Consider the following 14,819-nt stretch of genomic DNA (forward strand, 5'->3'; position numbering starts at 1 on the left):
GAGAAGGATGAGGATAGAGTAGAGGCATTTGGATCTGGCCAAGAACAGGTCTATGGAAACTTTAGTAAGGGCAGTTTATGTGAAATGCAGTGGGCGAAAGCCTGACTGAAGTGGATCCAGAATAGCATGGGATGAGAGGAAGTTTAGGCAATGGCAGTGAACAGCACGTTCAAGTAATTTGGTTAAGAAGGAGAGGAGGGCCTATCGTCTGGGAATGATCCCTGTGCTGCTCCTTGTGACCCTGGGCAAGTCAAGTCAATCCTCCATTTCCCCAAGCACAAAATAAATACAGTCAAACTTTGGTTTACCAGTAACCCGGTTTGCGAGTGTTTTGCAAGACGAGCAAAACACTCAGCAAACTTTTGACTCGTAAACCGAGCATTGACTCAATTTGCGAGCCCCCACCCGACCCGACCGCGGGAACCAACAGTATTGCTCCCCCCGACGCCACCGGCACTTCTATCGCCTCTTCCCCCCCTCCCCGACTGGCCCTGTCCTTACCCCTGCACCGCCGGTGATAAGTGCCTGCCACTGGTCTGCTGCTGAGCCTTGAGCATTTGAGATCCAGAAGGCCTGAGCATGCGCAGATGCTCAAGGCTCAATAGCAGACTGGCGGCAGGCACTTTTATCGGGGAAGGGGGGAAGAGGTGATAGCAGCCCCGGTGGCCTTGGGTGGAGCATGGGAGTCGGGGTGCATCCGGCAGGAATGAGCCAGCACTTGAGTCCCAGCATCCAGGGGGGGGGTGCAGCGTCCAGGAGCAGCAGAGCCAACAGTGTCCAGTCGGGCTCGGTGGCGGCGGCAGCGGCGTTTGCTTAGCCAGCACCACTCGCAGTGAGAGGCAGCGAACAGCAGCAGAGGAGGAGAATTGGAGGAGCCGCGTGGATGGGTCTGTGGCAGAGGCAGCGGTGGAGGCGTCCCTAATGGTAATTAAGTTTTTGGGGATGTGGAACGAATTGTTCAAGTTTACACCAACTCTTATGGGAAAAGTTGCTTTGATATACGAGTGTTTTGGTTTAAGAGCATGCTTCTGGAACAAATTATGCTCGTAAACCAAGGTACCACTGTACCTGTTTATATGTAAACTACTTTGAACATGTAACCACTAAAAGGTGGTATATAAGGACAAGCCCCTTACTGATGCTCTTGAAGCATTGATATCTCCCCTTATGTAGGTGACAGCCAAAAAGGGACTTTATTGGAAATTAATTTTGATAGGTTTATTTTATCTAATACCATATTTCTCCATGTAAAGGCCGCAGAAAATGCCAATATAGGTTTTAAAACTCTTAGATAAGCCACCCCATGGTACTAGCCGTGGCTTATTTAAGAGTTTTAAAACCTCATCAGTCTAAACAATGGGGCGGCCTATACATCATCCCCCCCTTAAAACCTCAATCGCTGGTAATAGAAACATGATGGCAGATAAAGGCCAAATTGCCCATCTAGTCTGCCCATCCACAGTAACCATTATCTCTTTTTCTCTCTGAGAGATCCCACGTGCTTATCCCAAGTCCTCTTGAATTTAGACACAGACAGACAATCAGGGAAGCAGGACTCTAGAGCAGACTACCTGACCAAATCAAAAGCCGTCAAAACAGCAGTCAGGGAGGCTAAATTCCACATGGAGGAGTCTCTAGCAAAGAACATCCAGAAGGGAGATAAATCCTTCTTCAGGTATATCAGTGATAGAAGATTGTACGTCTTAGGAATCCAGACGGAGACTATGTGGAAAAGGATTCGGAAAAAGCCCAACTATTAAATGAATACTTCTGCTCAGTCTTCACTCGAGAAGCACCGGGGCTCGGCCCTCAGCTACAGACAAAGGTTGGCCCAGTTGACCCATTTAGTAACTTTGAGTTTACGCCCAGCAGTGTCGACGGTGAGCTGTCAAAGCTCAAGGTTAACAAAGCAATGGGGCCGGACAACCTGCACCCCAGGGTGCTTAGGGAGCTGAGTGATGTCTTGGCGGAGCCACTGTCCACGCTCTTCAACCTCTCCCTTAGTACAGGCAGCGTCCCGTTGGACTGGAGGACGGCTAACGTCATTCCACTCCACAAGAAGGGCTCTAAGATGGAGACAGCAAACTACAGACCAGTGAGTCTAACATCGATAGTGAGCAAACTAATGGAAACTCTAATCAAACACCAATTGGATAAGATCCTGGATGAGGAGAATCTACGGGATCCCCGACAACATGGATTTACTAAGGGGAGATCATGCCAATCTAACTTGATCAGCTTCTTTGACTGGGTGACGGGGAAGCTGGATATTGGGGCGTCCCTGGACATCGTGTACCTGGACTTTAGGAAAGCATTCGATAGCGTACCACACCGCAGGTTACTGAGCAAGATGAGTTCTATAAGATTAGGTGACACATTGACGAAATGGGTTGGGAGCTGGCTTGGAGGTAGGCTCCAAAGGGTGGTGGTGAACGGCACCCCCTCCGAAATGATGGAGGTGATTAGTGGAGTACCACAGGGCTCAGTCTTGGGCCCAATCCTATTCAACATCTTTATAAGAGACTTGGCAGAAGGGCTTCGAGGTAAAATAACATTATTCGCCGATGACGCCAAACTGAGTAATGTAGTGGGCAAATGCACAACAGACGAAGATTCAATGCCCGACAACATGATGCACGACCTACTCCTACTGGAGCGATGGTCTAGGACATGGCAACTCAACTTCAATGCCAAAAAATGCAAAGTTATGCACCTGGGCAGCCAGAATCCATGCAAGTCTTATACCCTTAATGGCGAGATCCTAGCAAAAACGGTAGCAGAACGAGACTTGGGGGTAATCGTCAGTGAGGACATGAAGTCTGCCAATCAAGTTGAGCAGGCTTCGTCCAAGGCAAAACAAATCATGGGCTGCATACGAAGGGGTTTCGTCAGTCGTAAGGCGGAAGTCATTATGCCATTGTATAGATCCATGGTGAGGCCCCACCTGGAATACTGTGTGCAATTCTGGAGACCGCATTATCGCAAGGATGTGCTGAGACTGGAGTCGGTGCAAAGAATGGCCACCCGGATGGTCTCGGGACTCAAGGATCTTCCATACGAAAAACGGCTTGACAAATTACAGCTATACTCGCTTGAGGAGCGCAGAGAGAGGGGAGACATGATCGAGACGTTCAAGTATCTTACGGGCCGCATCGAGGCGGAGGAAGATATCTTCTTTTTCAAGGGTCCCGCGGCAACAAGGGGGCATCCGTGGAAAATCAGGGGCGGGAAACTACGAGGTGACACCAGGAAATTCTTTTTCACTGAAAGAGTGGTTGATCGCTGGAATAGTCTTCCACTACAGGTGATTGAGGCCAGCAGCGTGCCTGATTTTAAGGCCAAATGGGATCGGCACATGGGATCTATTCACAGGGCAAAGGTAGGGGAGGGACATTAGGGTGGGCAGACTAGATGGGCCGTGGGCCCTTATCTGCCGTCTATTTCTATGTTTCTATGTTTATGTTTCTATGAGGCTTGAGATCACAAACATCGCTCCTGCCCTGGAGGAGGCAGGCGCAGCTGTCCAGGATTACGGCGAGGGAGGTATTTAAGAGGGTGGGATGATGTATTGCTGTGTGTATAGACCACATCATTTAAGCTAGCCGTGCCCACTAGGCCAGTTTGCAAAATCAATTTATGGCCTATACATGGGGAAATACGGTAGGTAAGTGTTTTGTTGTATATCCTTTAATAAATTTTGAAAATTGGTTTGAAGTCTAAGAGGAGTTTTTTGTCCTATGATTATAGGTCATAGCTCAAAGCTTTACCATTTGGTAGGGATAATAAGTTATGAAAGATTAGAGGTCTGTTTTCTCCTCTGATTTTTTTTTTTTAAAATTATTTATTTATTTGCTTTTTTTTGCCGATTGATTTTTACCAGAACAGACTTAGTCACTCATTTATTTGGGCCTCCACTATCTGTACAGGCCTTGATACTGCTTATTAGAAAGTAAATACTTTCTCCACTGTTCGCTCACGTGAACCAGCTCATAAACAAACCTGCCAGGGGTACTGGAAACGCAAAATAGATGAGCACATATTCCAACCTTTTGCTTCAATATCTGTAACCTTATACTCACAATAATCTCCACTGTACCTTTCATTTGGGGGGGGGGAATTCAAAGTGCATTAAATATTGCCTTTTAATGCTCCTTGATATTCTACTGGATTCAGCAACCTACAGTATCACAGTCCTGCAGTTTGCAGAGTCCCAGGTTAAGAGAATAACACTGCTTATGAACCATCTCACAGATGTTATTTTTGTAACCTAGGAGCATCAGACCACAAAAGCTCCAGTCTGATGCTCCTGGGCTGCACAACATGGACCTTCTACCAGCTTCCAGCTCCCCCCCCCCCCCCCCAGTTTAAGCTCCTATTCCCCCACTTCACTTCATAAAGTAGCCCCTGCCCCATCTCAAAGGGCTACCTTAAATCATCAGTGGTCAAGGGAGGGGGGTCTTTAGGCAGGAGTAATGTCCAGTTGCTCCTGCCCAATCCAGCACCAGCATGACCACTGCTAGAGGTTATACTATTTATACTCAAATATAAACAGATTTTGGGGCCAAAAAAATGGCTCAAAAATGGACGTCTCAGTTTATATTCGAGCACTCCCCCGCACCACCCTGCCCCCTCCCCCTCCCAGATCCACTGTAGGCTTCCTGAGGACCTACTTTATAACCTGGAGTTTTAGCAGTGAGATGGGACAAAATAGTTCTTCCCACATCCTGTCCCATCCAACTCTGCTTCAGCCCACCTTCCTCCTGCCCCCTGGCCCATCCACAGTCTAATTTTCACACCCTGGTGGTCCAGAAGTGAATTGGGGCTGCAATGATGCTCCTAAGTTCCTGCCCTGTGCAAACTGACTGTTCAAAATGGCTGCCACGAACTCGCAGACTGAGGTCTTATGGGAGGGACCAATCCTGTCTTGGCTTAAGGCAGGCCTGCGGAAGGCCTGCAATGGCTGTGCCTGTGCTGTGGTTGCCAGGCTGGGGTTGGGGCTACGGCTGCCAGGCTAGGACTGAAGATAAGGCTGTCAGGCTGGGATGGGCCAGGCCAGCATAGGATACTTCAGGGAAGGTGCATTTATTTGGGGGGAGAGAAGGAGGAGAAAGAGTATTACCATACTTGAATATAAACCATTGCTTTATAAGTCAATCTTTTCCCCTCTTTTTTTGAGGGGGAAAAAAGGTTACCACTGTTTATATTTGGATCAGTTTATATTCGAGTATATACAGTTATTTTCATATAATTTGGAGTAAGCAACTAACATGACTCAAAGCTCTAACACTTCTTGATAAACTACCTTCCTTAATCCAGAGGCATGACAGAAATAAAAGGACTAATCTAAAATTTTATTTGGTTGTTCATTTATTAGACTATTAAAATCATTCGCTTTCCTTTTACCTTTTCTTCCTTGCCGAGGGGTCCCTTGTATGTCTTCCATTTTGAACCTTCCTTTGTAAATTTTATCACATATGTCTCCACAAAAAAGTTAAAATTTGGGAGCATGGATCCCCTTGTTATAATCCCTTTAAGGAAGGAAAAAAAAGAAAATTTGAAACTTACTGGTCATGACAAATAGAACAGATGAGGCGCTTTCTTTTAAGCACAGTTTCAGACACATTTTACACAGTGTGCAATTCAGTTTTACATCATAAAAGTTCAATTAACAAAGCTAGGGTCAGCATAGAGGTGAACCCCTGCTAAACTTTCTAGCTAGTGCCACTTAAAAACACAGATAGAAGACAGGGGACAAATCAAAGAAATGTTGAGAGAAGAAAATACCTCAGGAGGAACACCACATTCACACATTGTCTAACAGAAAGATGTATGAAGGAATAAAAACAGGAGTCAAAAGCATAGCAATTCGTGTCACAGCCTGCCTCATTAAGTCAGTCAGGCATGAAAAATATTTGCCTTTTGGGGAAGAAAGGCAACAGAATAAATATTCAGAAGGGCTTCACTAGGAAGTAATTCATGGAGACGATACATTTAATTTTGAGATGTTAAAAAGCAATAATACACAGTATATCAAGTTAAAAGTCCTCGTGAGGGAAATTTCTGAGGTACTGTGAACTACAGACAAAACAGCATGTCTAAATGGTCAGCTTTCCTAATGGAAAGAGGTGAATAGTATAAAGCCCCAGGGATTTGTATTGGCAGCAGGTTTAGCACATTCATGAACGATCTGGAAAAGGAAGCAACAAGGAAAGTGGACACGTTTCCAGAGTTAACACACACCTCTGGTTCTTCCCACTGGTCAGTAATCATCTTTCAGCAGCTCCGAAGTGCCAGACTCCCTGATCAAGCCTGATTTCTGCAGAGACTGCTACAAACCCAGCCTGTTCCACAAGCATGAGCTGAATGGAGTGTACACCCTTTTTCCAGACTGTCTTCCATGGGTTTTGCATTCAAAACAAAGAGCTGCATGGGGATGAGGATTGTGGGATTCCCTATGGGGATGAAAGAAGTTGCCATGGGATTCTTGTCTGAGAGTAGTCAAAATCTCTCACGATGCCAGAATGAGGCTTGGAATGCAGTGAGTGGGGCAAATGATTCATCAGAAAGACTTATAATGTACTGAGAGACAACCGGAGGACCAGAATGAAGCTTAGAATGCTCAGAAAGGCAGATCATTAGACTGAGGTTGTAAACACTGATTAGTTGAATAGCAAACACCATCCAAAACAACGCAGAGGGTTGTTCAGGTCAGGAAGAGATGGAGGGATGCGAGCGACCAAGCGATAGCATCAACTCCTGTGGGCATGGCTGATATTAACTATAGAGTTGGAATAGATCTTTGCAGGTACTGGTGGGTATGGGTTACAGTCCACTGGAGACCAGTAGGGATAGGTGAAATTTATGTCCCTGTGCATCTCTGAGGTACAACCGAGGCTCTGTCCTGTTCTAATTAGGACTTCTGCAGATCTTAAGTGCACCTGTGACAAGCTCCAACTAAATCTCCTACAGCCTCATGGGACCTGTAGTTCATTTGAACACCATCTTTCCTAAGAAGAGCCATAGTTTTTAAGGGAAACTGGCAATCTAGCACTGCCTATATCTTAAAGAGGGGAATTTCCTCATCAGCTTAATTTCTCCTTGGGTATTAGGTGATGTGCGCTAGCTGCTTCTCACAATGCCTATAAGCCCAGTTCACAATACCTAAAATGTGTGCATTTTACCTCCACTTTGATTTTGTTTTCAATAAAGATATTGTAACCAACAACAAAAAAGAGCAGTACGGAGATGAAACACACGTTCTCACTTATCAAGAGATTCAATGAGCTTCACTTCACTGGAGGCTGAAGAGCTGTGGATGTGTTTACCAGGAAATGAAATGCCACAAGTTACTGAGCAGAGATTGAGAGCTTCATAGATAAGCTCTCAACCTCTGCTCATGGAATCTATGGAATCAATGAGCCTTTCCCTTGCAGGGTTCAAAGAGAAATCAAAGTGGTTCCCTTGGTAACTTGGCTCTTTCCCTTCTGTATGTGCTGAAGTTCAAAACTACTCCAGGCTTTCCAGTAACTCAAAGCAGGAACAAGGCATTTCCTTCTAGCAAATCCTAACTTGTTCTAGGAGTCTCTTGTGCAGAGGAATCTTTTTGTGCGGTTTTCCAAGGAGTAGCTTTTTCTTGGTTACACAGTGCTCCCAAAGGTGATGCAGATCTCACCATGCTTGTAGTGATGTTCAAGCGCAACATTTGCACTCAAAAATGTTTAAGCGTGGTCAGGACCCACACACAAAACATTTGGTATGCATGTGTTGAAATTCTAGAACTTTCTATTGCATTTTCAGCAAGATCTATATTCTAACTTTGTGACATGAATAATGCCCCTTCCCCCCAAAAATAAACTCATCATCCCTCTCTGCCCTTCTCGGACCCTTAGATCAGCAGATCAGAACTTATTGACCGTCCCTTCCATCAAAGAATTCTACTACACTAGGAAAACTAACTTCTCTGTAGTAGCTCCAACTTTATGGAACACCATGCCACCTCAACTCCGCCACAAAAATCTTCGACAAATTCAAGGCTAAACTAAAAACGTTCTTATTTCAAGACGCATACCACAGCCTTTAAATACTTCCTCGCCAACAGCTAGCAAAATTTATCTCAACCACTTTTAAGAAGCGATCCCTGTTCCTGATGTTATACCCCCCCTCCTCCCTTTTCTTTTAATTTTGTTTTTAATAATGTATTTATTGACTCCCCCTTCCCCTTTCTACCCTCAAGTTCATGTTTGTATTTGTAAATTGTCTTTTAAAGTTCACTTTTCCCCCACCTATAATTATTATTTTAATCTTTTATTTTTAGCATTGTAAACCGGCTAGATACTTGTCGATGGTCGGAATATTAAAAATAAGAAAACTTGAAACTTGAAGGAACCAATGGAAAAAAATTAGGAAAGCATTGTTTTACATTTGTTCAGCTGAACGGAAAACACAAAACTGTAGAGCTGAGAAGACTGCTGCATACAGAAGTGGCCATGCCTCTTCAGAACTCTATTTGTTTTTGTTTTTTTTTTAATTCTTTATTTATATTTTGAATATATTATCAAGAATAAACTTCTTGTACAGAATATGATTAAATCAACATAACATAAAACAAATGAAGTAACATTTATATAACAAAATTACTATTTACTCAATCAAAATTAAAGTCCCAAAATTTGAGATCCAAGATGTTCCTGAGTGAGAAACTATTTAAAGGAAAAAGAAAAATTTCAAATTACAAATTAGGCGGTCAGATGAGAATGGACCAAGAGTAAATTTATGCATTGAGATTTTCTTAATCCCCTTCAAGGCCCCTCCTGGAGAGAAATCCTGTCAGCTGCAAGGGTTCAAAGAAAATATAATTGCAAGATTTATACTTTACAATGCATTTGCAAGGATATCGTAAAAGAAATGATGCCCCCATTGCAGCAACCCCAGGCTTAAGAAGCAAAAATTCCTTCCTTCGTTTCTGAGATTCCCTTGTCACATCCGGAAATATTTGAACTTTATATCCAAGAAATTATTTATGTCTATTCTTAAAATAAAGCTGTAATATCCAATTTTTATCTGGTGATAAAACCACCGTAGCCAATAGGGTAGCTGGGATAGCTACCTCCCTCATTGAAGATTCCAATAATGATGTTATGTCCATTTGTTCGCCCTGACCTTGTTGTTCTAATTGATGTTGTTCTTGCAAATTTTTTGATGTTGGCAAATAATATATTTTAGAGAAATGAGGAAAAGCATCATTAGGAACATTAAGAACCTCACAAAAGTACTTTTTCAAAACTTCTTTTGCTGATAGAGAAGGAATCTTTGGGAAGTTCAAAAATCTAAGATTATTCAACCGCATATTATTTTCCATCATTTCCACCTTTCTCCTAAGGTTGAGATTGTCTTTAATCAGTGTCGTTTGGACTTGATTTACTTTACTTATCTTTTTATCTATTTTTTCCACATTATTTTTCATCAATATATTTTCCTGTTTAAGTCCATTTATTTCATTTCTTTGTTCTAGGAATTTGTCTTCTAATGCTTTAATTTGTGGTGACAATGTTTGTCCCAGAGTAATTACCAAGTCCCAAATAGAGTCTAGGGTAACATTCATGGGTTTAGGAAAGAAAATATACTTGCTTGCATTGTCCCAGCTTCCACAGCAATGATAGTCTTCTCTCTCTGGAAACCTTGCTCCATTTCATGTCCCCTCGTTGTTCTCACCGCAGTCTCATCTTCCTCCAGTGCTTCGCCCATTTCAGCCTCCCGGGAGACGAAGTCTGCCTCCTCGGACTGACTACTCTCCCATGGAGAGCTAGCACGCTGCGGCTGAGGGGGCGGGGTTCTAGCGTCAGGACTCAGAGTTGACTCTAGCCCAGGGAAGCTTGCCGCGACCTCACTACTTCCCGGCGATTCCAGCGGGCGACTCCCCGATGCAGCTGCTGCCTCTTGGTTTAGACGCTGCAAGAAATCCTCCATGGACATCTGAAGAGGAGTCTCCGGGCGCCTCGAGGCTCCAGAAGCATCTTTCCCTCTCCTTTTCGGCATCGGTAAAGCAATAAGTAAACATTGTTTCGTTAGAATCTCTGGCGGCGTCTCCCTCACTCTCATCAGCTCGCGGCCATCTTGGATCTTACTCCCAGAACTCTATATTGAAAGAATAGTTCCATCTAGAGAATGACACGGGGAAAAATTTGTCCCCGACCCTGCAGGAACTCAATTTCTCCGTCCTGTCCCCATGAGTTTTTGTCGTTGCCCCTGTCACATTCTTATAAGCTCTGTCTTAACCGCACAAGCCTCAAACACATGATTTTAAAGTGTTTGAGGCTTGTGCAGATGAGGCCGGAGCTTGCAGGAATAGGGCAGGGACGGAAACATGAGGTCCCGCGGGGACGGGGAAAATTTCATTCTCTAGTTCCATCCCAGTGCCACCAAATGACATTTCCAACTTTTGGGCTGGACTAAATCCTAGTTATCGACAGAAAAGAGAAATTATATTTATTAAATGTTCATAAAAACAAAAATGAGTAATTGGCAGCCGATGAAAAACATCGAGACAGCACTTTACCAACATGGTGTTCCTCTTCCCAAACAGGAAAAGCAAGGGAGAAGCAGAAGACAACAGTGCTACAAAACATCAGAGAATCTGCCAGCGACTCTAGTGCTGCTACATTTCCTTACCCGTTATCCTCTCTCTCTTGCCCAAATCTATCTGCAGCCACTCTCGACTGCTGCTGTGGTTGGAAGCCCAGGAAGGGCCTTTGTTCTGGAGCAGGGCCTGCTCTGGATGCCACTGCAAGTTCTCGCTGGTCGCACTGGTCCACGTCCAGGATGATGAAGCTGTAACCTGCTCACTCGGAACAATGGATGACTCCACAGTCAGGGACCTACTGCAGCCTTAAGAGAGATGAGGGAAAAAACATTTATGATAAGGAATTACACTAATAAGAAATAGAAAGATCACTCTTTAACTCCCAAATTGATTTCAGTCTGAGGCATGCTTGCCAAAAGCGAGACAGTAACCTTCAATTTGGAAAAAAGACACAAGGTACGGAAAACTCTTGAACTTTCTTACATCAGCCCAGATTTTGCTGCACACTGATTAGCCAAAAGAAAGCACTTAGGCTCTAAATTCAAGTAGGTAGCCTAGGGAATAGGCAACACCAAGACTTCAACTTCCTGGAAGTGGCGTCAGAGAAAGCGTCTAAGCGAGTAGCAAGTTCATCGCTGATCATGCCAAAGTTAAAAAGGTACGGGGAAGGGGTGCCCCGAGGAAGATCACACCAGGGGCAGACCTCCCCCCTCTTGCGCCCCCCCCTTTACTATGCCACTGCAAATGGGCACAATTCTTAGCTTGCTATTATTTTAAATTTTAGGTCTTCCAATTACTTCTCCTAATCCAATCTGATCTGTTCCCTACCCTACCCACTCCCCTATTACACAGAGTTCAGCTTTTATGCAGTGCTCTTGCCCCAGGAATCACAACTGTAAATTAATAGAGAATTCCACCTGTTTTAGAGAGGCCAATAAATTTTAAGATAATTTATACAACATTTCCACCATGGAACATCAATGAAACTTAAATACCATCAAATAACTCTATAACACTTTTAAAGCCAAACTGATGAAGTAACCCTGTTTTGTAATTACCAGCAATTGTTCTTTTGGCCATACTTTTTTTTTTTAACACATATTTTTTTTGTAGCATGCATGTTTTCAAAGTACAGTGATACCTTGGAATTCAAACTTAATCCATTCCAGAACCCCGTTCAAGTTCCAAGCCAATTTTTCCCATTGAAAATAATATAAACTGGATTAATCCGTTCCTGGGTCCCATAAACTCAAATTTTAACAGGAAATACACTGGATTTTAAGGTAAAATATTAACAAATATTCCTAAGCAGCATTCAGATTCTGGGGCAGAAACATACACATACAATGTGCAGGGCGTTCAGATTCCAAAGCAGAGTTTGGATTCCAAGACAAAATTTACTACAAAAAAAAAGTTCTGATTCCAAGTCATTCAAGTTCTGGGGTGTTCGGATTCCGAGGTACCACTGTATAAGGTAAGCAGTTTTATTTCATAAGGCAGTGGTCCCCCAACCCTGTCCTGGAGGACCACTAGCCAGTCGGGTTTTCAGAATAGCCCTAATAAATATGTATGGGGCAGATCTGCATTCTTATCTGCTGATAGTTTGGTTGATTTTTTTTTAATACAAAAATTCAAACTGAGGCTTACGTTAGTTGATCCTATTAATCATCATTGGTGTTTTCCCATCCTCCAAGGGGCAGATGCACCCAGAGTAGATCTGAGTTGGAATAATTTTACATCTATTGACTGGCAAACCTTTAGTAAGTTCTACAATAAATATGTTAACTCATATTGTAGACTTAATAGCTGTCCTCCAAATGTTATGAAAGTTGCCCCGGTCAACTTTAAGGCCAAATTGTTGATGTGGATTAATTTCTTATTATCCATAGGGAAGTTTCCTGAGGAACAGGGTCAAATTGTGATTACACCAATTTTAAAACACACTAAAGAATCATCCAGCATTGCATCTAATTTTAAACCTATTGCCAGTATTCCTCTGGCTACTAAGATACAGGAAGGTTTGGTAAACGCTAAATTAGTTACATACTTGAATAAATTTAACATTTTGCATGAGAATCAATCTGGTTTTCAGTCAGGATTTAGTACCGAAACAATCATGGCCTCTCTGTTTGATTATTTGCATTCATTATTCAATCAAGGTTCAAGTGCGTTAATTCTGTAGCTAGATCTGAGCAGCGCTTTTATCTGATAGATCATACTATTTTGTTGGATTGTTTGGAATCCATTGAAGTCGCAGGTAATGTCTTGAATTGGTTTCATGGCTTCCTGGGTAAAAGATCGTACCAAGTGTTTAAAGAAGATACCTTGTCTTATCTTTGGGAAAACTCCTGTGGAGGTCCTGCAGGCTTCACCTCTGTCCCCCGCTTTGTTTAATATTTATCTTGCTTCCTTGGGAAATTTGTTGCAAAGTTTAAAGCTCAAGTTCTAAATTTATGCGGATGACATTACTATAGTCATCCCGTTAACTTGTCTGTCACCGGAGTTCATAAATTTTTTAGCGATTATTTTAAGTCAGATTGAACTTTGGATGACTGCTTATGAATTGAAATTAAAAGTGGAAAAAACTAAATCTTTTTTAGCAACTCCCAACAATAAGATTAAAGAAACAACAATACACGTGAATGGGTTGGACTATAATAAAGAACAATCCATAAAAATATTGGGTGTGACTCTGGATAAACATCTCGCATTGGAACAACAAACGGATTTATTGTTTAAGAAATGTATCTCTGGAAGCTTCGTACCATTAAGAATTATTTCGACGAAACTTCCTTTTGTTTATTGGTACAGTCTTCTATCTTAAGTATTCTCGATTATTGTAGCATTATATATCTAGGTGCTTACAAGAAAATTTTCAAAAAATTGAGAGTGATTCAGAATACTGCCGGTCGCCTCATTTTTGGTTTTAAAAAAAGGGAGCATATCACTCCTTTTTATTTGAAATGCCATTGGTTGCCGATAGTCGAGAATTCTGTTCAAATTTTCTTGTATTTGTTATAAATCAGTTTCGGGTTTGTTACCAGGTTATCTTGTGTCTCATTTTTCTTTGAGTCACGCCAAAAAGACTACACGTAGAGTGCACTTGTTTTCATATCCCTCCATAAAATCCTGTCATTATAAGAAGTTCCTTGAGAGAATCCTCTCATTTCAAACTGCTAAACTGAATGTATGGCTTGGAAAAATTATGTTAGAGGTCTCTTCCTATCTTGATTTTAGAAAATTGTTAAAGACTCAACTCTTTGATAGGCTGGTATCTTAATCAAGTTCCTTATATTCAACTTGATGTATTTTATCTGTTTTATGTATTACTTCTTTCCCTGCTATGCCGGTATTTTCTGCATTATATTGTAAATGCTTTCTGTTTTTAACTGTTTAAGTCCATTATTCTAATTTGTATTTTATCTGTATCCCATGTGTTAGCTCACCTTGTTGTGAACCGCCTAGAACTTTTTCGGTATGGCGGTATATAAGAATAAAATTATTTTTATTATTATTCATTACATGCAAATCTGTTTCATTAGGGCTATCCTGAAAACATGACTGGCTGGTTGTCCTCCAGGACAGGGTTGGGAACAGGTTGGCTTAGGCTCTCTGAATGTATAGAAATGGAATTTTAATTCCTCCAAGAAAAGCAGGACTACATCTCCCTGCATGCAATGGGTCTCATGCATCTCCCATCCCTTATGACCGGCAACATGCTCACTTTAGAGATTTATTTATAGAGCATTTTCTGTACCTAAGCCATGTTTTACACAAGAAAGTGAGCTCTTATGAAGTTCTTTAAGCCAAACTTGTGTGGACAAGCATGCACAGACAAGATAGCAACTACTTACATGCAAGGGTGTAGCTTTATATATGCATACATTTTATAACACATGCAGCTATACACATAGCGATCATTAGCTGTTACAAAACTGAACTCCTTATGGTTAATTGCTGATTCATAACATGAACAAACTTCTTTTACAAAAAAATGCTTAGGAATTGATCCTGTCCTGCTTTATTAAAATTTGGAGGAATGTTAGATCCAACAGACCCAAATTCTCTTTTCACATTAAATTTTGTGGTTTAGTTCCCTGCTTTGGCAATGTTTATAATGTAATTGTGTTCCCAGTGGGATAGAACAGCAAACATATTTCCCTCATAAGGGCTTGATAAGTCACCAGATTTATGCTCCTGAATTGGCGCCTCTGAAAATGTACTAGAGCTGTACAAATAA

At 42.2% G+C, this 14,819-nt stretch overlaps 1 protein-coding gene across 5 annotated transcripts in view; it reads right to left on the minus strand.

Annotated features, from left to right (window-relative positions):
- DCBLD1 (discoidin, CUB and LCCL domain containing 1) overlaps positions 1–14,819 on the minus strand; it is a 134,100-nt gene that overhangs the window by 34,922 nt on the left and 84,359 nt on the right. For all 5 annotated transcript variants that reach the window (XM_033935364.1, XM_033935365.1, XM_033935363.1 and 2 more), the window contains exons 8-9: positions 10,669–10,884; positions 5,404–5,528 (exon numbers count right to left, since the gene is read on the minus strand). In XM_033935364.1, coding sequence (XP_033791255.1) covers positions 5,404–5,528; positions 10,669–10,884 — 341 coding nt within the window. The remainder of the gene's footprint in view (positions 1–5,403; positions 5,529–10,668; positions 10,885–14,819) is intronic.

This window comes from Geotrypetes seraphini, chromosome 3 (genome assembly GCF_902459505.1).
Source record: "Geotrypetes seraphini chromosome 3, aGeoSer1.1, whole genome shotgun sequence".
In the NCBI taxonomy this organism is placed as follows: Eukaryota; Metazoa; Chordata; class Amphibia; order Gymnophiona; family Dermophiidae; genus Geotrypetes; species Geotrypetes seraphini.